The 22,805-nt window shown below is 35.5% G+C and overlaps 1 protein-coding gene and 1 pseudogene across 2 annotated transcripts in view; one reads left to right on the top strand and one right to left on the bottom strand.

Moving 5' to 3' along the window:
- Positions 1–22,805, bottom strand: part of HNRNPR (heterogeneous nuclear ribonucleoprotein R) — a 45,035-nt gene that overhangs the window by 20,341 nt on the left and 1,889 nt on the right. The window contains exons 2-7 of one of the 2 annotated variants that reach the window (XM_036914649.2): positions 21,204–21,372; positions 18,850–18,968; positions 18,120–18,227; positions 15,523–15,636; positions 2,382–2,558; positions 656–791 (exon numbers count right to left, since the gene is read on the bottom strand). In XM_036914649.2, coding sequence (XP_036770544.1) covers positions 656–791; positions 2,382–2,558; positions 15,523–15,636; positions 18,120–18,227; positions 18,850–18,968; positions 21,204–21,360 — 811 coding nt within the window. In that variant the 5' untranslated portion in view covers positions 21,361–21,372. The remainder of the gene's footprint in view (positions 1–655; positions 792–2,381; positions 2,559–15,522; positions 15,637–18,119; positions 18,228–18,849; positions 18,969–21,203; positions 21,373–22,805) is intronic. The other variant, XM_036914651.2, reaches the window with a different exon arrangement.
- On the top strand, positions 5,757–7,891 carry LOC118927005 (HIV Tat-specific factor 1 homolog; annotated as a pseudogene).

A 22,805-nucleotide genomic window follows, 5' to 3' on the forward strand; every position in this document is an offset into this window, starting at 1 on the left:
CAAGCGATGACAGATTCAAGATGAAAGGACTGTATGTATGGACAAAAATGTAAAGGAACAGTGGTTTTTATAAGGGGAAGTAATGGTCGAACTGTTTTTTTAAATTGCAGTTAGCATTAGTGGATCTCCATCAGCATTTTAAAAAATGAAATGGGATGGGAAATACCAGACTAAATCACATGTAGTTCAGTTACAGTACGGTCTCATTAAATTTTTATTTTAGTTACATATAAATGTATATAGACCTGTGATATAAAACGTACTTCTCAATCAATTCCATGGATTTAGAACTAGTAATTTTTAAAAGTCTCATTTAGACAAGGCAACAGGAAGGAGGAGGGTAAGAATTCTCATCCCCTAGGTCCTACAGCACACTGAGTGTCAGCGGGGTAAGCCTACACTTGACGGCTACAGGGCAAAGGCTCTGGCAAAAGCCAAAGTTCAATTAAGGCAAAGAAGTCAAAGGGATATTCACTGAGAAAAGAAACTGAGGGTATGAGGGAACCTGTCTAGTCCAAACCACTATAAAGCAAAAAGGAGGCAATTTAGACACTGGTGACTGAATTCTCAGATTAATACACACATTTCCGTGTTTTGCAATTATAAATAGTACCAGATTTCCCAAAACTAACTTCTAAATACATTTTCGTTTTACCTGTGACTTTACTGAATTCTTCCAGAATGTTTTCTTTAGTCTTATTCTTCGGAATTGATCCAACAAAAAGCCTGTTGTTTGCCACAGAAATGCACACTCCAAGGTGTTTACCAGGGCGAATTTCATAGCTGTCACACTGCAAAGGAGAAAAGATCCAGACAACCCACAACCACCCCAAACTCAGAACAGATCTCAATCTAAAAAAATTCAACAATTTAAGGTCAAACACTCCCTGCTTCATGAACTCACCAAGTTCTCTCATGCTTGCCACTATACAAATGTGTATTTTTAAACTTGTTACAGTCTCTCATTTAACCTTCACTGCTCCTCCATATTTAATGACTCAGTCATTCACTTTATTTTTTAAAATATATTATTTCATATTTCAATTTTATCTATCTGAAAATATTTTTTCTAGAGAATTTCAGAAAAAGTACTTAAGACTGATCTTGCAGGGTCCTTGGAGATAAATTAGGTAGAAACAAACCAAAAGTAAAATAACAATAAATAAAGAGTAACAACTATCATTGCAAAAGAAATTTGGAAGAATTTCACAGTATACACAGAACAGAATTCCACATATATCCAAGAAAAATTTTATACTACCTATCCAACACAGTAATTTCAAAATTACATGAAATGATAGAAATAAAAAATGTTTTATTTAAATCATTATGCTATGGGTCTTTTTGATAAACTTTAGCACCTTATGCCTTAACATTACTTACCTATTAGCTTACAGAAAGATACAGAACTGTAAAATAAAATAACCTATACTTTGCCAAAAATGAGGAAACAAAGCTTTGAAAACTTCTCAATATTACATAAACAAGTTGGAAGGAAAAGTCCATAATGAAAACTAAATCTGGGTCAAACTAGAAGTGGAATACTTCAGAGGTTAGTATTGAAACCAAAAGGCTTGGTGAAAGAGGTACTCTTTCTAAAAGGGCGAGACCTAGACTCAGTGGGGCCTTTAGATACCTGGCAAAAAGAGATTGCCAAAAAACAACATTGTTATTTTAAGTTACCAAGATGGTTGTATCTTAATACAGCAGGACAGGAGATATACTTAATTCACACAACTTGTTACTACTACTACTACTACTCTGAAATAAAAACAAAAACTAAGAAGGTCTTACAGAAAGGAAATTACTACATTACAGAAGATTGGTAATAAAATAGAAAAAGAGAAAAAGATTAAAGACAGAGGACTGAAGGGCCTGGAAACAAAAAGGAAGAACACTTACAAAATAAATTGCACGATTAGGCTGTGACAAAAATAAAACTGAACTACAATCATTTCCTAAATTTTGTCCTAAAAAAATCACTGTTACCCATTCTTCTGTCCCCAAGAACTCATCACAGCCTTCATTACTCTTTCAGAATCCTGTCCTAACATTTGACAGCAGGAATTGGCATCTTTTTTGTCTAAAATCAAGAGAGAACTGCAGAAACTAAATATTCAAATGAAACTTTAAGATACTAATCAATCTAATGAAAGCTTTCCCAGAATTATGGCAGCTTTAACACTTTTCTTGGGTGTTTTCACTCCTTTTTACTTTTACAATCAGAAAAAAAGAGCAAAGGTCACATACCAACTCAGTCAATATAAAAACATTCAAAGCAAAAACTAAGGAAAATGAAACGTTAATTGCAAACATTTTTAACTGAGGTAATTCTTTCAAATAATGACCTGCCAGAGGAGAGGTATTCGTTTATTACATACCAGTTTAACAGCTTCCTGTGCAGCTTCCTTTCCACAGAAGGTGATAAATGCATACCCTCGGTTCTGACCAGACAGTGGATCCATCATAAGACGTAGATCCCAAATGGGACCCGCCTTTTCAAAAAGGGGCACCAACTCATCCTCATATAAATCTCTTGGAATTTTACCTACAAAGACCTAAAATAAAACCTGTGTATTAGAACCCCAAAATAAACATTTCATTTCAAAGTCATGAAGCCTAACTGCCTTTTAAGGGGTGGAAGCACAAATATGGTTAAGAAGGAATACGGACAATTTGAATCTTATGGAGCTAACTCTAATTTTTATTATGATGGCCTTAGAGTCATCAACACAGAACAACTGAAAAATGTAAACCGAAGTGTGCAAAATTTGTAACTAACAACTCTAAATCTTTCATTTTTATAATTTGTCTTTTTCTCACAAAAGCAGAATAAAGGACATGTATCTTCAGGAAATACATTTCTGCATTTGTATAAAAACAATAATTGAATGAAAGACCAAAGAGCTCTGCAAGTTTTCTCAACTCTAAAATCCTTACTATTTTAGTTTTTTACTCTTACTAAGTTATACTTAACTAAATAAAACTATTTAGTTTTATTACTCCAATGCTTTAATCTATCCCATTCTCTTATTAGAATACTACACTTTAAGGTATGAAAAAAGCTTCACCATTTGAAAATCTGGTGCTCTATCTTAATTAAAATTATATAAGCAGGGTTACATTTAGAAAGTTTTTCAGTATTTAATCAGACCTTAACTTTCTTCAAGATTCCATGTCAGCAATACTAAAAACAATGTGTTAAAATATCTGCAATTCACTAAAGAGTAAATTAATTTTTGCATGACATGAATTTTCTAGTAAAACTCATCTACATCAACATTTCATATTCTGAAAAATGACCTGATTAATGAATAACAGCAATCCAAAAGATGACAAAATCATTGGGTATTTTAAGCTTCTGATATTAAATTCTATAACCGTTGTGCTATCTTAAGTCAATCCTTTTCAAAATAATCAGTTTTACCTTCACTGCTGTCTGATAAAACTTATGTCTTTTTTTGAAGCCATAGCATAATTCTCGTACAACAGCTATTCGAATTCTTTTACCTCAAGGTCTCCAATCCTCATTTACTAACAAGACTCATTCCAAGGAGGTCACCTGGGAAAAGCACTGGTTTCCTCATATTCTTTCCTTTCCGCCTTAAAAACATTTCTCAATATCTATTTTTATATCTTACCTTTATACATCAAAGAAAGAGATTTACTTCCTTTCCAAGGTTTACTCCTTAACCTAAATAAATAAGCCTATTTCTTCTCACCCCTTCTCCTGGAAATAACTGCACACCTTTGTTTCTTCAACTCTATTTTGCTCAGTACATCCTTTCTTCCCACTGGTTTCTTCCTGTCTTCAAACATGCCAAATCTCCCATAACAAAACAAACAAAACACAAATAAAAACCCCTTACTTTATTTTAGCCTATATTATATATTCCTTTCACTTTTAAATGTTTTGAACACATGGCCCATTTGTTTTATTCTACTCACACAGTTATTCTTTTCAACACATATACAATCTGCTTGGTACTGTGCAGGGACAGAGAAGTCTAAATGAACATCTAAGGTGTCATCTGAGTGATATCCCTACAAAACCATCAGGTGAATGATCACTCTGAAAAACACTTGGCATCTATACTCTCTAAAATTGGCGTCTTCCTCCAACGCTAAACTGTATACCCAAATGTTGCTAATGGACTTCTAACGACCAAATTCAAAAATCTTTTTTTTCCCCTCAGTTTCATCATACTTGCCTTCTCAACAAGTGTTAACTCTAGTGATGCTACCTCCTAAAAATTCTCTTCCCTTAAGTTTCAGAATCCTCTTCTAACTGCTCTTCTTACCTTTAATTACTTTTCTATCCTTTCCTTGGTGATTCAATTATCACATGATATCTGTGTTTCCCAAGTTATACTGTCTCCTAATCTTCTCTGTATTTTCTTAACTTTTAAAGATCATACCTATCCCCAAAACCCACAACTATACCGTCATCTTCCAGATCTACATCTCACACCCTAACTGTTATCTCCAACTGCTTACTAATATACATTTTCCTTTGATTGTCCTGATTTTGCCTCAAATCATCAGTAAGTCTAACAATACCAGTCCTGTTTTTTGAATACAGATGTATAAATATGGATGACCAAACACTAACAGTGGTTTATCAATGTATGAAAAAATGGTTCTAATTTTATTCTTTCTTATATTTCCTAATTATTCTAAGACATCATATATTTCTAATAAGCGTGTCCTTCTTCCAAAAGTCAAAATGACTAAAACTTACCCTGTCAACCAGCTCCTCTGATTTCCCCCATTTCTCTTGGGAGAACAGTATCTGCTGCATCCCCCACCCACAAGGTGACTGAGGAAATAATGCTCCCATAAACAAAAATCTCAGATATTTTAAATCCCTCCTATTCCCATCCATCTCTAATTAATCCTTTAAGAATGGGCTTGAAGTTGTTCCAATGCATAATACCTAGGCTATACAATTTGCTCTCTCCCTATTCACAGAAGTTATCCAAACACGGGACATGGAATCACATACACCTTGAACTCATGTGTATTTTTCTTAAGTTCTAGAGTTACAGTGAACACCACAGACATGGTCCAGGCATTCACAAAGCGGCTCATATTCTACAGGTAGAGATAAACAAAAACAACAACAATTTCAGGAGGTGTTATAAGACCAAGAAAAATAAAAGGAAAGGAGATAAATGATGAAGAGGTTGGATTTTCATTCAGAGGGCCTCTCTGAGAAGGTGAATTACAAGTAAGACCTAAGGGGGAAAAAATCAACTAAAAATCTGAGGGGAGAGCATTCCAAGGTAAGGGAACAAATACAAAAAGATATAAGTAGACTTGACATATCTGAAGAACAGCAAATAGGCTACTGACAGGAAAAGAAGGTCCCCACCAGAGACAGTGTTGGGAAAGAGCGCCTAAGGGGCCAGATCAAGTTAAACCACGGTTGGGAGTTTATTTCAAATGTGTTGGGTAGACTTCGGAGAATTCTGAGCAGACAAGTGAGTGGCCGGGTATAACTTATGTTATAAAAGGCTGGCAGCTGCGACAATGTTGACTGTGTCACCTTGGGCGGGCCTCCGTTTTCAAGTTACTTCCAGACGTTGCCGCTGGAACCACAGTCGTCTCAGACCCGGTGGGTGGCTGCAGTGCGCATGCGCCCTCCCGCTGCACCCTGGATCAGCGGAGGCGCTCAAGGTCGGCAGAGCCCACCAGTACCAACCAACTCAGCCTCTTCGCTTGCCTGGACGTTGCTTCTGGGCTAAGTTGGCACCATGAGTGGCAACAACTTGGAAGGAAACAACAAAACCCGGTTTGATGATCAGCTGCGAACTGTATGGAAACATGAAGAACGGCAATACCCAGAAAGATCCCAGCAGAGAAACTGTTTCTTTCGGGCAGCAGCCGGCTGACACCCCCTACGAGTGGGACCTGGACAAAAAGACTTGGTTCCCCATGATCAGTGAAGATTTCATTGCTACCTATCAGGCCAATTATAGCTTTTCTAGTGATGGTGCATCTAGCTCTACCACAAATATACAAGATGTCAGTGTTCTGACTGCAGAGAAACCTCTGCAAAGAAAAAACCCTGAACCCAGTGATCCCAAAAAGAGGGGAGAAAAGAGAAAGGCCAAATCAGGATGGTTTCGTGTTGAAGACAGAAACACAAATGTTTATTTGTCTGGTTTGCCTCCAGACATTACAGTGGATGAATTTACACAGCTCATGTCCAAGTTTGGCATTATTATGAGAGAGCCTCAAACAAAATAATTTAAGGTCAAGCTTTACAAAGATAATCCAGGAAACCTTAAAGGAGATGGGCTTTGCGGTTATTTGAAGACAGAATCTTTGGACCTTGCATTAAAACTTTTGGATTAAGATGAAATTAGAGGCTACAAATTACATGTTGACGTGGCAAAGTTTCAACTGAAGGGGGAATATAATGCCTCAAAGAAGAAGTGCAAAGACTACCAGAAAAAGCTGTCTCTGCAACAAAAGCAGTTGGATTGGAGACCTGAGAGAAGAGCTGGACCATCTCGAATGCGTCACAAGCAAGTTGTCATCATCAAAAATATGTTTCATCCTATGGATTTTGAGGATGATCCATTGGTACTGAATGAGATCAGAGAAGACCTTCAAGAAGAGTGTTTAAAGTTTGGACAAATTAGAAAGCTCCTTCTCTTTGACAGACATCCAGGTGGTGTGGCCTCTGTGTCCTTCAGGGATCCAGACGAAGCTGACTATTGTATTCAAACCCTCAATGGAAGGTGGTTCAGTGGCCGTCAAATCACTGCCCAAGCAAGGGATGGGAGTATAGATTATCAGGTGGAGGAGACCACAAGAGAGAGGGAGGAAGGGCTGAGAGGATGGGAGGCTTTCCTCAATGCTCCTGAGGCCAACAGGGGCCTTTGGTGTTCAATTCTGTCTGTGCCTAGGGCCTTCTAGAGTAAGGCATTTTTCAGAGCACCCTAGCACATCCAAATGAATGTTCAAGAAGCTACAACAGAAATGGCATTTGATGAACATGTAGGTAAAAAGAAGTTTGAAAACACAGAAGATGGGGGAAAAGTTGAAGAAAATGCTTCTGAAAAGAATGCTGAAGAAAGAGGGCCTGAAAAAGTGGCTGAAGAAGGCTGTCCCCAGAATGAAGCTAAAGAAGGCTGCCTGGAAAGAAAGTCTAAGGAAGGCTGCCCTAAGAGTGCATGAAGATGACTACCCTGAAAAAGGGTCTGGTGAAGACAGTTTCAAAAACGAGTTAGAAGAGGGAAGTCTTAAAGAGAATGACCCTGAAAGAGATTACAAAAAGAAGAAACTCAGAAATGATTATGAAGAGAATGGCCTTGCGAAGGAGTCTGAAGATGGCCCTGACAAGGAGTCCAAAGAGGACAGCTCCCAAAAGGAGTCTAAAGATAACTCAGAAAGAGAATCTGAAGACTTCTGAAAAGCAGTTTCAAGATGGCTCTGAAAAAAAACTGAGGGCAATAGCCTTGAAAAAGATTTTGATGAGGATGGCTCCAACAAAGAGTTTAATAAAAATGTTCTCAATGAAGAGTCAGACACCTGAAAAATCATAATACAAAGATGACAGCTCTTAAAGAGTATTTGATGAGGAAGTATCTGACAGAGAGTTTGAAGAAGAATCAGATGGAAAGGTAGATGCAGTATGTAAGAAAAAGTATTTGATATGAGTCAGATGAAAACAAGGATAAAGATGATGCAGATGAAAAGGGGCTTGAAGATGATGATGAAAAAGATGTAGATGAAAAGATGTTTGAAGATTCAGATAAAAAGTAGTAGCAGAGATAAAGGAAGATGTAGATGAAAATATGTTTGAAGATGACGACTCTAACAACAAACGAATGACGAGGATTCCAGTGAGAAGTTGTTTGATTATTCTAATGAGAGAATACAGGTGGGTTAAGAAGAGCCCCTGTATAAGTTAAGAAGGCAGCAGTCTGTCCTCAGTAGTGATGTCAACAATTATATTTAATCCCTAAACTTGCTTTTACGGTGATTCCTCCATCTGCATTTTGCCTATGCTCCAGGGTAATTACTATTAGTGTTACATAAACATGTACGTATGGTAGGATGTCTCAAATTAATGCTTTGAAGTTTTCATTGTTACATGCACTTAGTAATTTTAAATGTTAATTGGCTGTTCAGTTAAAACTTCATAGTATAATCCAAGTAAACTGAATACTGTCCTTTGTCAGATTTGTTAAATGCATGCAGACTAATTTTTAAGGTATTCCGATTGAAATTTGTGATATTCAAAAATAAAAATGAGTTGTTAATATGCAGAAACCAAAAAAAAAAAAAAACAGGCTGGCAGCTAAGTAGAAAATTGATTATATGTAGAAACAGGCTGACCAGTCAAGTTAACAGGGCAATCCAGGCAAGGGCTGATGGTGGTTTGGAATAGTAGAGTGATAGCTATGAAGGTAAAGAGAATGTGAGAAATAGTTTTAACTTACATTGGATTCAAATCTACATTTTAATTACCTTGAGCAAGTTTCCTAAGCAGTGAGTCTCAATATCCTCATCTGGGAATAATACCAACAAGAGGGTTCAATTTCCATGTGAGCAGAGAGGCCGCGTCTTATTCCTCCTTTTACTCCCAGTACTGAACACAATGCCTAGGATATAGTAGCTCCTCATCTTTGAATGAATGAACATCTACCTCAGATTGTTAACTTTTGCACAGATCCTATCCCTTCTCTCCTACTTAAGGACACCCAATCCAGCAATAATTTTACCATCAATTTCCTACTTTATAATGGATCATTCCTATCAGCACACAGGTATCTTAAAATTTCTCCCCTAAATTTAAATTAAAACAAAAACACATCCTGACGGCAACACCTTTCAGCTATTGCCCCATTTCTTTGCTACCTTTTTAGCAAAATTGCTCGAGAACTGTCTCAAATTCCTTATCTTCCCGTCTCGAATCTTCTCCAAATCTGGTTTTCACCACCATTCTTGTCCAAGTCACTAATGACATCCATTTTGCCACAAGCAAGTATCAATTCTCAGCCCTCATCTTATTTGGAAGTTTGATCTAACTGACCCCCATTCCTTCTGTGAAAACTTTACTTCACTCCTGAGATACCACACCTCTGGTTTTCTCTTAACTCACCGGCTCTTGCTTCTCAGTCTCCTTTGCTAGTTTCTTTATCTCCCCAAATTCTAAATGTTGAGGGGCTGCAGGAATCAGATCTTAGACCTTTTCTCTAGCTACATGCACTTCCTTGCTCATATCCTTGGACCATATCCAAGCTCAAGGTTTTGTTTTTGTTTTTTCCAAGCCCTGTCTCTGTAGATTTGCCTACATACTTTGACACACCCTTTGCAATATACTTTCAAATAACCCCACAGTTGCATATTAACAACTCATTTTTATTTTTGAATATCACAATAAATATTGTACTGGCATACAGTCTCTGAAGCAGGATATGAAAATGTCTCATTGAATCATGTACTCACCAGCACCAAGTATTACCAATTAAAAACCTTTGCTAATTTGATGGGTTAAAAAATAGTCTCTCCATCTTCAATTTCCTCACCCTTCACCCCATGTAACTCACAGCCCCCAGAAGAAAGAGTTCTTCTTAGCCTCATTTCTTGCGTGAAGGAACTGGGGCTCAGAGGATGGGGGTAACCCTGACGAAGGAGCCAGTTGGGGTGGAAAAGGCTGGGCCTCAGAGGAATGAGCCAGCCATGCTTTGAATCCCACCTCTGCCCTGTGTGGGAGCTTGCAGAGGAGACAGATGTGACTTGGGCTATAGGCTGGGTAGCTTGTGAACCAGCAGAGAGGATGGGGAGAGGGTGGATACAGGCAAGACGAGCTCAAGGTTTTTAAATAATATCTAGGTTCTTATGCCTCCCACATTTATAATCTCCAGTCAGAACTTTCCCCCTTAACTCCAGGCTCATACAAGCAACTGTTCACTCAACAGATCCACTTGGAGATATAAGAGACATCTAACTCATAACATGTCCACAACTGAATTACTACCTTTCAATCTTGCAATTTGCTATTCTCTACAGCCTTCCTCATTTCAATAAATGGAAACTCCATCCTTCTAAGCTGCTCAGGTCATAAGCCCTGAAGTCATCTTTGGCTTTTTTCTCTCATATCCCCATATCCAACTCATCAATAAATTGTTTTATCTGCCTTCAAAACATCCAGTTTACAACACCAACTGGTGTTAGCATCAGCTGTACTACCCGGTATCATCAGCCCTATAAATGAGCATTCATTAAAAGAGCATAGCGCTAAAAAAAAAAAACACCAACAAAAGGTATCCTGAGACAAGAAATACACAAGGATAATTGGTTTTCATTTTGAAATGTGTTCTTACATTGTGGTTAGGCTCTCTGGCCCCATCTGATTAGAGTATTATTGCATTTGAGGATATTTGTATTTGAATATTTAGAAACTGTTTTAGGAAGTAAATTCTGCTTCATAACAGAATGCAATAGGGCTTTATAGTTACCTGTCCGCTATCCATTACTTTATCTCTGTGCAATAAAATACATGTAAAGCAAAGCCAGAACACATACAGTGGCACTATGAAAATATATTTGATAGTTAACTGAGTATTAGTTTAGTATACTACTTATATGACACTTGAGCCTTTATTTTTAGAACCAAACAGGGTTTCCCTCATTAAGCAAACCTAAAATGAAAAATCTGTATTTTCAGGGAAAATAATTTAATGATTATTAATCACTTTACAGAAAGGATTCATAAGGGTAAGGTCCTTATACTCTATAGTATCATTTGAATGTTAGAACCTACATATAATCCATAAGAATATTGTTTTACTTTAGAAGAAAAATCAACCAAGTCCCTAGTAGTACAATCACTGGGGTCCATGAAAAAACAGGCCAAAAATACTGACTCATCTGAGGAATGGGAGATGGCTTCATTTCAAGATCAGTTTATAACTCAGGACTTAAAAAAAAACACTTCAAAGGCCCAAAATAAACAGTATTCAAAAACTAAGCATTACTCCTTTCAAAGTTTTAAAGCTCAATTTTTCATTAATTAAAACAAATAGAAACATTCTCTTTTTATTAACTTGTTGATCCCTGAGCCATCGTGGCTACACATGAGCTGTTCAGAGTAAGCACATTAAGTCATGAGCAGGAAATCCTCCCTCCTCCAGAACCAAGAGAATCTAGTGAATACCAAACACTCGTTCTTTCTTTACTAAGTAGGCATCTATCTAGTTAAGTGTTTTGACTATCTACTATCTTTCGAGAGAATACTTCTAAAGTGATAGAGGAAGCCCTCTGAGACCCAAAAAGTAACAAATAACAGGCAGCTCAACAGTCTTCCTAGTGTTTACTAGGGTTTTTCCATTATCCAGCTCCTACTTGCTATTTTGCAAACACAGAAGCTTTTTGTTATATATAATTTAATTAAGGAGCTACTAAGTCATATATTTTTAGGTCTTCTCTGTTAAATACGCTGGTTCTGTAAACATTTCTATGAGTTAATATTACAAAGAATGAGATCTCAATCTACCATTTCCTTTGAACTCCTCCACAGAACATCAGTGCCATGCTTTTTTTTAAGAGCTTATTATACAGCCATGGTGTCCATGATCTCCATTTATGTCAACAGGAGTTAAAACAAAATTTGCTTTCCAAACAGTTTTACAATACCAGCTTAAGAATACAAAGACATTATAACCACACTAGGTTCAAGAGCCAAGACACACGAAAAAATACGTTTCAAAATACCTACCAAGGGAAACAAAAGCAAAAATGAACACATGGGACTACATCAAGCTAAAAAGTTTCTGTACAGCAAAGGACACCATCAACAGAACAAAAAGGCATCCTACAGTATGGGAGAATAAATTTGTAAATGACATATCTGACAAGGGGTTAACATCCAAAATATGTAAGAACTCACACGCCTCAACACCCAAAAAGCAAATAACCCAATTAAAAAATGGGCAGAGGATCTGAACACTTCTCCAAAGAAGAAATTCAGATGGCCAACAGGCACATGAAAAGATGCTCCACATTACTAATCATCAGAGAAATGCAAATTAAAACCACAGTGAGATATCACCTCACACCAGTAAGGATGGCTAGCATCGAAAAGACTAAGAACAAATGCTGGTGAGGATGCAGAGAAAGAGGAACCCTCCTACACTGCTGGTGGGAATGTAAGCTAGTTCAACCACTGTGGAAAGCAATATGGAGGTTCCTCAAAAAACTATAAATAGATATACCATTTGACCCAGGAATCCCAAATTTTACCAAGAATGCAGCAGCCCAGTTTGAAAAAGACATATGCACCCCTATGTTTATCGCAGCACTATTTACAATAGCCAAGATATGGAAGCAACCTAAGTGTCCATCAGTAGATGAATGGATAAAGATGTGGTACATATACACAATGGAAAACTATTCAGCTGTAAGAAACAAACAAATCCTACCATTTGCAACAACATGGATGGAGCTGAAAGGTACCATGCTCAGTGAAATAAGCCAGACAAGAAAGACAAGTGCCAAATTATTTCCCTCATTTGTGGAGTGTAACAACAAAGCAAAACTGAAGGAACAAAACAGCAGCAGACTCACAGACTCCAAGAACGGACTAGCAGTTACCAAAAGGGAGGGTGGGTGGGGAGGGAGGGAGAATGGGATTGAGGGGTATTATGTTTAGTGCACATGGTGTGAGGGGTCACAGGGAAGACAGTGTAGCACAGAGAAGGCAAATAATGAATCTGCGGCATCTTACTACACTGATGGACAGTGACTGCATTGGGGTATGGGTGGAGACTTGATAATATGGGTAAATGTAGTAACCACATTGTTTTTTCATGTGAAACCTTCATAAGAGTATACATCAATAATACCTGAATTTTAAAAAAAAGAAAAAAATTAATACCTATCATTCTTGTATATGTTACATCTCAGGACAATGCTTAACAACAATGTCTTTTAATGGATGCTCATTTATAGGATTAATTTACACAGATTTAATCCAAAGCTGCAACCTCAGAGTCTTCTCATAATTTTAACATTGTCAGTCTTAAGCACTGACACTAATTTCAACTTCCTCAATGAAGACCTAAAAACTTTTAATGACTGTAATGAAACCTAAAATAACAAAATCCTAAACCTCAAAGCATGAAAAATGACACCAATTACAACCAATTTGTTTATTAAATCAGCAGCCCAATATATTAAAAACCTCTTATTTCTGTGATTTTTCAAAACTTAAACTTTCAATAAGTATAGGCTAAATCTCATGAAATCTAACTTTATGGGAGGAATTGAAAACTTTACACTGGGATTATGTTGTAACAAACTGCTTGAGAGGAGTGGCTTAGGCTGGTTATCTCATACAAGAACTTTGCTTCAACAATACCTCTGTATATTACGATACCTAATATATGGGAAAATGCCTTTCTTCTGAAGACAATGAATACAAAAGAATGTACACATATTTAATAATTAGATAAACAATTATTTGTTTATAACTGGATACTCAAAATAGTTTATCCTATTAAATTGCTCAAGTGCTTTCAGTGAAATCTTAAAAAGAGTGCTAGCAAACTCCTTCCTTTCCTATATAAAGCAAAGATAAAACAAGTCTCCATTAATGAGCTCATTTATGAAACCAATCTAATGGGCTAAAAACATTTGTTTCTATAATTAGGAAATATATAGCCAACTAATTTTATACCAGGATGTACTGGGCAATGTAAAGAATGTAACAGTGTTTAATAGACTTAATTTTTACTCCTAAGGATTTTGTAACTGGTTGAAGAAACGAGACTAAGATAAATAAATAATTGGTAAATACTAACAAGGATACCACATCCTGAATGGTATAGATTTTTCAAACTGTATTCCCCTCTTGAAGGTATTAAAGGCTGCCTCAAGAGCAAGCAAAGTACAAAGGACAGAGTTATTCACTTTATATGAGGGTTTAAGGTAAGAAAAAAAATTCCTGATGTTAAGAATTTTAAAACCATTAGAAAAAATACACATCTTCAAAATTCAAGTAAAAGTTGAACTGTATTTCTATAATGTTTAAAAAGTAAATAAAATATAAATACAGATTTGAAAGGGTTCACAACGTAAGTTGAACACTACAGATGAAGGATGGCAGAGGGTGACTAGTAAGAGGATAAAAATGGAAAAAAAGGTCCAAGTATTATTCACTTCTATATAATGTTTTCATGACATTTGCTCCTGTACGGAACTGAGATGGTTCAGACTCCCAATTATAACTCTACCAATAATTATATAAAGTAATTTAGAGTAATTTAACAAACTCAAAACAATCACATGAAGTTGACTCAGGTACCATAAAATAAAAATGCCTCGATCCCCTTTTAATAATATTAAATATTAAGGAACAGAATATTAACTGTAATATTGTTTAAAAGAAGTTCAGGAACCAACGACCAATGGATGTAAACTCCCTTCTATACACAAAGAAGACAACTAGAACTAGTTCTGATATACATCTAAAAAGTCATGTTAAATGGTGATACCTTTACTCACAAACTAAAAATAATCTTTCCTTTTGGTTATCTGTAAGTTTTAGCTTTTAAGAGGGTGTCATTGATAATAGTTGAATAAGGCATTCCTGTTTCCTTTAAAGTTACTCAAACAGGAATTAGAGTAAACTTTTAAGATTTCTTAGAATTCTAATATATAAATTGGAGATACGTAATAATACTACTTAAATATTTAGCTGACATTATCACCTAAGGAACCTACCCCTTATCACTGTTATAAAGAAAATCCTATAAAATTATCATTTAACCAAGTTTAAATTTTAAGTTACAAGGCCACGATTTCAGCATTCAAAGGAAAAAACATAACCAATTATTCATCAAACATTTTGTGCCTACATTATGTTTCTGGCATTAAGATAGACACTAAATATAGACAGTGGAGACACCAAATCAAAGAAAGAGTCATCTGTAATAGAGCTTACATTTTGGCATATACTTTTCTCCATTTAAATGACTAGAATAGGCTAACATGAAGTCATATAAAGAAATCTTCATGAGAACACAGACGGAGGAGGAACTGCTTTGTTTAAGGACAGACCAATGTGCTCAACCTTTCACCTGATTCCACATCCTTCCCTTGTGCTACCCACTCCCATCAATAAGTCTCAGTAAATACTGAGTACCTTCTATTTGACGGTGGGAGAGAGGACAAGCATGTTCCAAATTACTTACATAAAAACAGAATAAAGCAACTGTTTCTCCTAATAACCTCCTAATAACCCAAGCCCAAAAAATGATGTGTTGCTACTTGTACGGTTTTATCAACCAGTTCCAAGAATCTATATTCCTTTACAAAGTGTTTGGGTATCCACCAGTCACATGATTATCCTTGCTTATGTTGGCAGCAAAACACAGATGGATATCCAAAAAACTAATAATAGCTACACTTCACAAGGAAATCACGTATTTTCCCCCATCATACAGTCAATGGAATTAATTCACAAACTGTAAAGATTTCAGCAAACAGCTCAAGAACACTTACTTCTGTTCCAATTCCAGGCTGCACACCAGAGTACACACTGTCTGGTGGAGGACCACCATACTTCCTCTGTCCTGTGGTTACATCCAGAGTATAACCAGTCCTCTCAAGCAAGGCCTAAAGATAATTATATATATGTTTATATTTGAATATTAAATCTCTCTCACACACACAAATCAGTATATTAATCTTTTCCAAAAGGTAGCCCAACATCTTAGGCTTTGTATTTTAGTTTAGTTAAAAAAGTCAAAATTCACACTGGTACCACTCACACATGGTCTCCCACTTTATTTTAATGCTTCTTTCCATGTATTTAATGGAAAGAGTTGTAGGTAATTAAGTCTGTAAGCACATACCACTTGTTATCAATGAGAACAGAAAAGAGGCAAGGATTATTAAAAAAAAGACCTAAGTTGGCCCCAGGCTACCTATGCATGCTTACATACTACAGTAGTCCTAATTTTGTATCCCCCTCAACTTCAACTGGACCTCTTTCCTTACTCGTTCCTTTTACATTTCATACTTACATCCAACAGTGATTCTTTTCAAATACTCTCTATCTATAAAAACCACAAGTCCTACTTCCTTCATGCAGCTTCTCTCATTTACTATTTCTTACATCATCTTAACTCTTTCCATTGTATTCAAATAATTTAACCTTTGTTTGATTCTTTTGTTTTGTACTCCTGCTATACCGTAAGCTCTATAAAAACCAGACCGTTTCCCATACAACACAGACTCAAAATATTTGGCAACTACCCAATGAGTATACTCAGATTTCGAAACACAAGTTTCCTCATTACCAACCTTCCTCATAATATTACATTAGGTATTAAGAATTATAGAAAAAGAAAGTAATGTTCTTTCCCTCAAGAATTTGTGTTTATATGAAAGGTCTAAAGAACAAAGCACATAATGGCATAAAAAGAAATGCAATCTATCTTAGGACGAGGAGAATTTTACACTTTGGGTTTTAAAAATTACAGATGATGGTTGGACTTACGATTTTTCAACTTCACAATGGTGTGAAAGCAATAGGCATTCAGCAGAAACCGTGCTTCGAACTCTGAATTTAGATCTTTTCCCAGGTTAGCAATATGCAGTACAATATTCTCATGATGCTGGGCAGTGGTAAGGAGCCTCAGCTCCTACTCAGCCCTGTGACCCCAAGGGTAACAATCCACACACTTGCAACCATTCTGTTTTTTACTTTCACTACAGTATTCAATAAATTCCATGAGATATTTAACACTTTATTATGAAATAAGCTTTGTGTCAGATGATTTTGCCCACCAGTAGGCTAATGTTGAGCACATTTAAGGTAAGCTAGGCTACGGTTTCAGTAGGTTAGGTGTATTAAATGCATCTTCAACTTGCCGTATTTTCAACTTACGATGGGTTTATCAGGACATAACCCCATCACAAGTTGAGGAAGATCTGTATACAATGTGAAAGCAACAAAAAATTTTAGACATCAAGTTAAGTGGTTTTCAAAAATATGTGTGGAGGCACTCTGGAATTCCTGGGTTACCTTAAGCCCCACATTCTAACATGACTCAAACAGAGCTGCTCTACTTTTAAACAAAGAAATACATGTAATATATAATAAATATATAATATATATGTATATTACACATTTACACATTGTGTAATATGTAATATACACACATTAAATATGTAATATACACCTTACCAAGAACAAATGGCCAGCTTTAGGGAAATAACATAAGCCTATTCAATGAACAGTAATTTTTTTTTAAAGCAACTATTATACCAAATGAATTTTCACATATTTAATTATTTAAAAATATTAAGAATAAGATACTATTTTACAGATGAGGCAAAGAAGGTACAGAGAAGCACTACGTAAACTAGTTATGTGACAGAAATTACAAGTTATATTTCCTGTTTAAAACAGCTGTTCAAACAGCTTCAACATTACATAACTATTTCAAATTGGAAAGTCTATTACTGCAGCAAAACATCAATATCCATTTAACTAAGGAATTAGATTTACTGTCTTTCACTGAAAGACCTATATTCACCTTTCAGAGCAATTTATCTAAATACTACTAGTAGTAATAATAATAATGGTTAGCTATACAGTTTTTGCTACATGTCAGGCTTATTCTAAGTGCTTTATGTATCTTAATTGCTTTAATCCTCACAACTTATGAGGTAGGCACTATTACTCTTCCTAAGTTTACAAATAAATTGAGATAAATAAAAAAATTCAAAAGGAGGACAGCAGTTATAAAACACCTCTTTACCAAAAAAGAAACCAAGTACTTGGAAAAAAACTGAACCAAGAGACATGACTGATCAATCCAAAAAACTATTATTGGAAGCACCAATAAATATATATCATTTGTAGTTAGAAGAACAAGAAATGAGGAGAGTCTAAATCAGGGTTTTTCACCAAACAATTCAGTGTTTGCCCCCAAATTCTTATGTAACTTGCCCTGAATTATGTCATTTTTAAACACTAGGTTTTTTTTTTTAAGTAGAACTATGAAAACCGTGTCTAGGAAACAGAAAAAGCAGCATTCCATCTCATCATTAAATTTAATTTCATTACAACTATCCAAGTCAAGCTTTACCTTGATCTTTGCTTCATCAGGTCCCTTTGTGGACTCTTGCACCTTGCTCCCCTGTTTCTCCCTTTGCCGGTAGGTCTTCATAACTCCACATAAAAATGCACTTTTGTTCTAAAACAGGCAAGTAATTCAATGAAAAAGAATCACCAAGAATTATTGAAAGGTCACACACATAATTAAATTTCAGAAGACCACAATTTCAACAAAATATTTACTCATTTATTCACTCAACAAATATTTGCTGAGTGGTTACTATGTGCCAGAAACTGGAGCAACAGAGACAGCCAGGACCTCAGGGAGCTTACCTTCTGAGCTTCCCATTTGTTGATATTTAAATGCCTGTGGACTATCTTTGCCAGACATTCTGAAACTATTCCTTCCACCTACATTATTTCATTCCAAGATAACATGACAGAATCAGATAACCCAAAAATGCTTAAAATCTGAGTAATTTAAATTTGTAATAACCTAATAACCATTAACAAGCTCTAACACAGATTATAAATTTTTTAAATAATTTACAAAAAACAAAGGAGTAGGGGGAAATTTTTACTTTATATTCATGCTTCTGAAAACTCTCTCAAAAGCAGATTTTTTTTTCTTTAATTTTTTAAAAGAAGCAGAGGTAGTCACAAACAAAAAAAATACCACTTCTCCTCAGGAAAAAAAAAGTAATGGTAAAATAACTTCAGATAATCAGTTGTTCAAAGACATTTTTGAGAAATGGCCTTACCTGAACATGTGACAAGTCACTTTCCTTGAACTGTTGTAGTACAGACAGAGCTCCTTCTTCATTAAATTCCCTGAGAGCATCAATTGCTCTTTCATCAAGATCGACATACGCTACCAATCCTAAAAATTAAATTGAAAAGGGGTAACATTATTGCAACAAAAGGGATAATCTAAACTGTGCTATCAAAGTTTAATCCAGAAATGTTATATTCAATACTATCAACTAACAAACTACATTTTCATTTAACTATATGCATAAAGGCAGCTAGAGACACTATATAGAAAAGTCAAGAGTACAAATATGAAAAAAAGAGATAAATGTCAACACCTATAAACATGAATTTCAATCCCCATATCCCACAAAAAACACAAAAATCCTAACCCCATTTCCCACTCCCCAAAAGGTTTAAGTCTTGCAAGTTAAATCTGATGTTCAATACTACACTACAGATTAAGCATTACCATAACTGATTTGTTAGAGTGGTAAGAATACACTTTATTTCCCAAAGATCGACCTTCAAATTATATGGACTGTTGTAATTGTTGCTAACCACACAAGAGGTGGGGAAAAAAATACAAAAGAACCACTTTTACTAAATAATTCTTTCCACTCCCCAAAGTGTCAAAGGGTTTCCCTTCTTAGCACCAAAGATAAAATGAAACTCATTTGTTTATCCTGAGCATCTATTTTGCTGCAGTCAGAATGTGGAAAGGCATAATTTTAAAATCTTCTACAAATGCAAATGCAGCTTGATTAATCAATTCTGAAAGTCATACTTTAAAGCATTTTTTTTTGTTCTTCTAATGTGTCAGGCTGAGATTTAAAAGATGCTATGACATTCACAACACTGTCTACAATGACATTTTTTTTTCCAAATGGCATTAAGGACTTTACTATGGATTTACAAGTAAACTGTACAGAAAATATATGCACTGCATTCTATTTATGTAGGCTATTTAACTGCACAGAGAACTTTACTACATTTAAAATGTAACTTAAGTCTGTTAAGTTTGTTATATTTCTCTCTCTACGTACATATAAGGAATATGTTTCAGAATTGATCCAATGTAAAATGGAAATATTTGGCGGATTGAAACCCCCAAGTCCATATGAACTAACATCAAAAGTGACTCCATTTCGGTAAAACAAAAAAGAACTTTATTTCATATGGTAAATATATTTTAAATAAATGTAACTGTCACTTGCAAAGTTACTTTTAAAAAATGTTGCCATGATTTGCTTTAAAGGCTCAAAATGAGCATTCCTAAAAAATTGGCATTTCCTTACTTGACTATTCCATACTACCACCCAAAGCCACAACTCAGGACACCCATCAATCCGGTCAATCCAACCCTACACCCCAAACCATCAGCCTCTTATCAATAACAGAACACTCTACTAGAGAGCATCTCTAAGCAGATGACTGCCATTTCTCTATGGCAGAATGTCACAGAAGTTCCTGAGGACTGATTTTCAAATGGGACCATCACCCAGGAGTCATTTTTAGAAGTCATTTTAATGTCTAAAATTATCCTGAACTTTTCAGATTTAATTTTTTTTTAGGACAAAAAACAGTACTTAAGACACATTTGTGAGACAATTCAATTCTCTCTCTCAGAATCTGGATAGGCACACAAAACACAGGAAGAAAGTTTCCATCTATGGCCCTAAAGGAGGAGGACACGTTATTTATGAACAACACTCCCTAAGGGTAAGTATTTCTCTCCCTCTTTAAAACTTCAAACCACTTAACAACCAACCATATTAAGATGTTCAAATTTGCTTAAACACTTAACCATGGGACTTCTAAGATTAAAAAAAAAAAAAGCAGCTGTTACAAACCAAACACTTCCAAATTACTGAGAGATGTGGGTTTCTGTCCATTAGAAACTAGAAAGGCCACAAACTCTCAAGGAGTCTCATATATTATCATTTCAGACACTACAGTCTAGCCCTCTTATTGTGCCACCTAATCAGACCTAAGCTGATTTAACAATCACGTTAAGAAGATAAAAGTAGAAAGTAAAAGCAAAATGATGACTGATTTAGATTAAGAAAAAAATGTAAAATTTGGAACGCTAAGACATATTTTAATTGGTGATAAATCTAAGACAAATTGATGTACTGTTCTGAAACAACTAAGACTGCATATTCAACACTAAGAAGGCTTCAAAATAATGAAATAAGAATATCAAAGTCAAACCCAATATGCCCTCAGTGAAGGGAAAGTAACAAACATTTAGCTCTACATAGATCAGAAACAGTATTATTTAACCTTAAAAAAAATCTATAAAATTCAAAGTGGTTTGCCCTCACTTTCATAACCAGTCAGAAACAAGAAATGCATATTATACCTGTCTGAAATATTTCATCAAGTCTTTCTGCCACCTTCTGTGGGAGGCCTGCCTCTATCAGTGTCTTGTAGTGTTCTGTGTGAGTTACACTGGAAGTATCCATTGGTTCTTCCTCTTCTTTTAACTGTACCGCATTACCATTCACCTGATTAGCCATTTTATTATGCTGCTGGAAAAAATTCAGGAGCTATATTACATTAAGCCAGAAATAACTAGTTTGTAGGACAATGCATGATTTATCTAAACTAATTTGTATACATGCTGCTAACGACCTCTATCAAAATATTATTTTATGCCTTTTGTGATGTATCTGACCTAAATTTGCAATAATCATCCTGTAAAAACCACAGAAAATGTACATGGAAGCATCAGATCTTTAAGGAACTTCATGTACACTAGGTTAAATAAAGGCTTGAATTTACTGAAGGTTAAATCGCTTATTAACAAAAGCAGCTGTTGTGTCCTTAAAGCATGTCAACAAATCACCATAAAATCCTAAAGAGCCCCTCAACTCTCAATTCTTATACAGTTCTTTAAAGTTTGGTATAAAAACAGAATGAACACCCACAGACCACTTAATCAAGGTTTAAGAACTTTCAAATTTTCCTAGCTCTGCTTCAGATCTAAGATTGGTGTGAAATAAATGCCCTGTTCTGTAGCTCAACATACTAGTGGTTTGGGTTTTCTCCACCTCACTTAAACCAAACAAAACAAAACAAAAAAAACTTGACATTAATTGTTGTTCTAAAATTAATTTGCTATTCCCATTCACAGATTTAAAAGAAAAAATGACCAACTTTAAAAGCTAAATGGTTGTTTTAAGTCCACATAAAAGAAAAAGCGAGCTATAGTTGAAGTTGCTTCTTCAAAAAAAATCATGAGTACACACTGAATTTTTCTTATCAGTAATAAAGCTGCAAAAACATGTTGAAGAATGGACAACCAACTTCTTCCAAGTAATTTCAACAAACGTTACCTAATTAGGATAAACTCAGGTCAGATGTCTCAGATTAACCTCCCCAAATCATTTTGTATGTTCAACCCCTATGTAATGCAGAAAAACTCCTTGAAGAGAGAGAATAATAAACCCACACAATGTCAGTCTCTAAAGTGCCTCAAAAGACAAGGAATTAAAGTGCATTTGTCTGTGGTGAAATTATAACGTGATGAAGATATTAAGCAGCAGAAAAAGACACTGCAACAAATACTGAAATAAAGGACATGAGGTGGATCTCAAGAAGAAGCCTGCTTTTCTTGATGAAACTCAAGATACCCAGTCAGCTATAAAGAAAATACAAGTTTCCTAAGAAGCACTAAAACCCGCTAAGATAACCACACTTTCAGATTGCCTATCAAACTCAGTGCAAATGCACCAGGTGCAGTTTTCTGACTTAAAACAACTTGTTTTCATTTCAAAGTCCACTGATACTTACTGAAGTTAATGGAAAAGGAAAGAAGACCAAAGGGAAGGAGGTAACAGAAAGTAGGATGAGAGGAAAATGCAGAAAAGGTTATTACTCTGATAATGAGATAAACAATATCATGACCTATGATTACAAAACATTATTAAGACTTGATAGCCCACTAATGTCTATACAGACG

The sequence above is a fragment of the Manis pentadactyla genome, chromosome 4 (assembly GCF_030020395.1).
Source record: "Manis pentadactyla isolate mManPen7 chromosome 4, mManPen7.hap1, whole genome shotgun sequence".
In the NCBI taxonomy this organism is placed as follows: Eukaryota; Metazoa; Chordata; class Mammalia; order Pholidota; family Manidae; genus Manis; species Manis pentadactyla.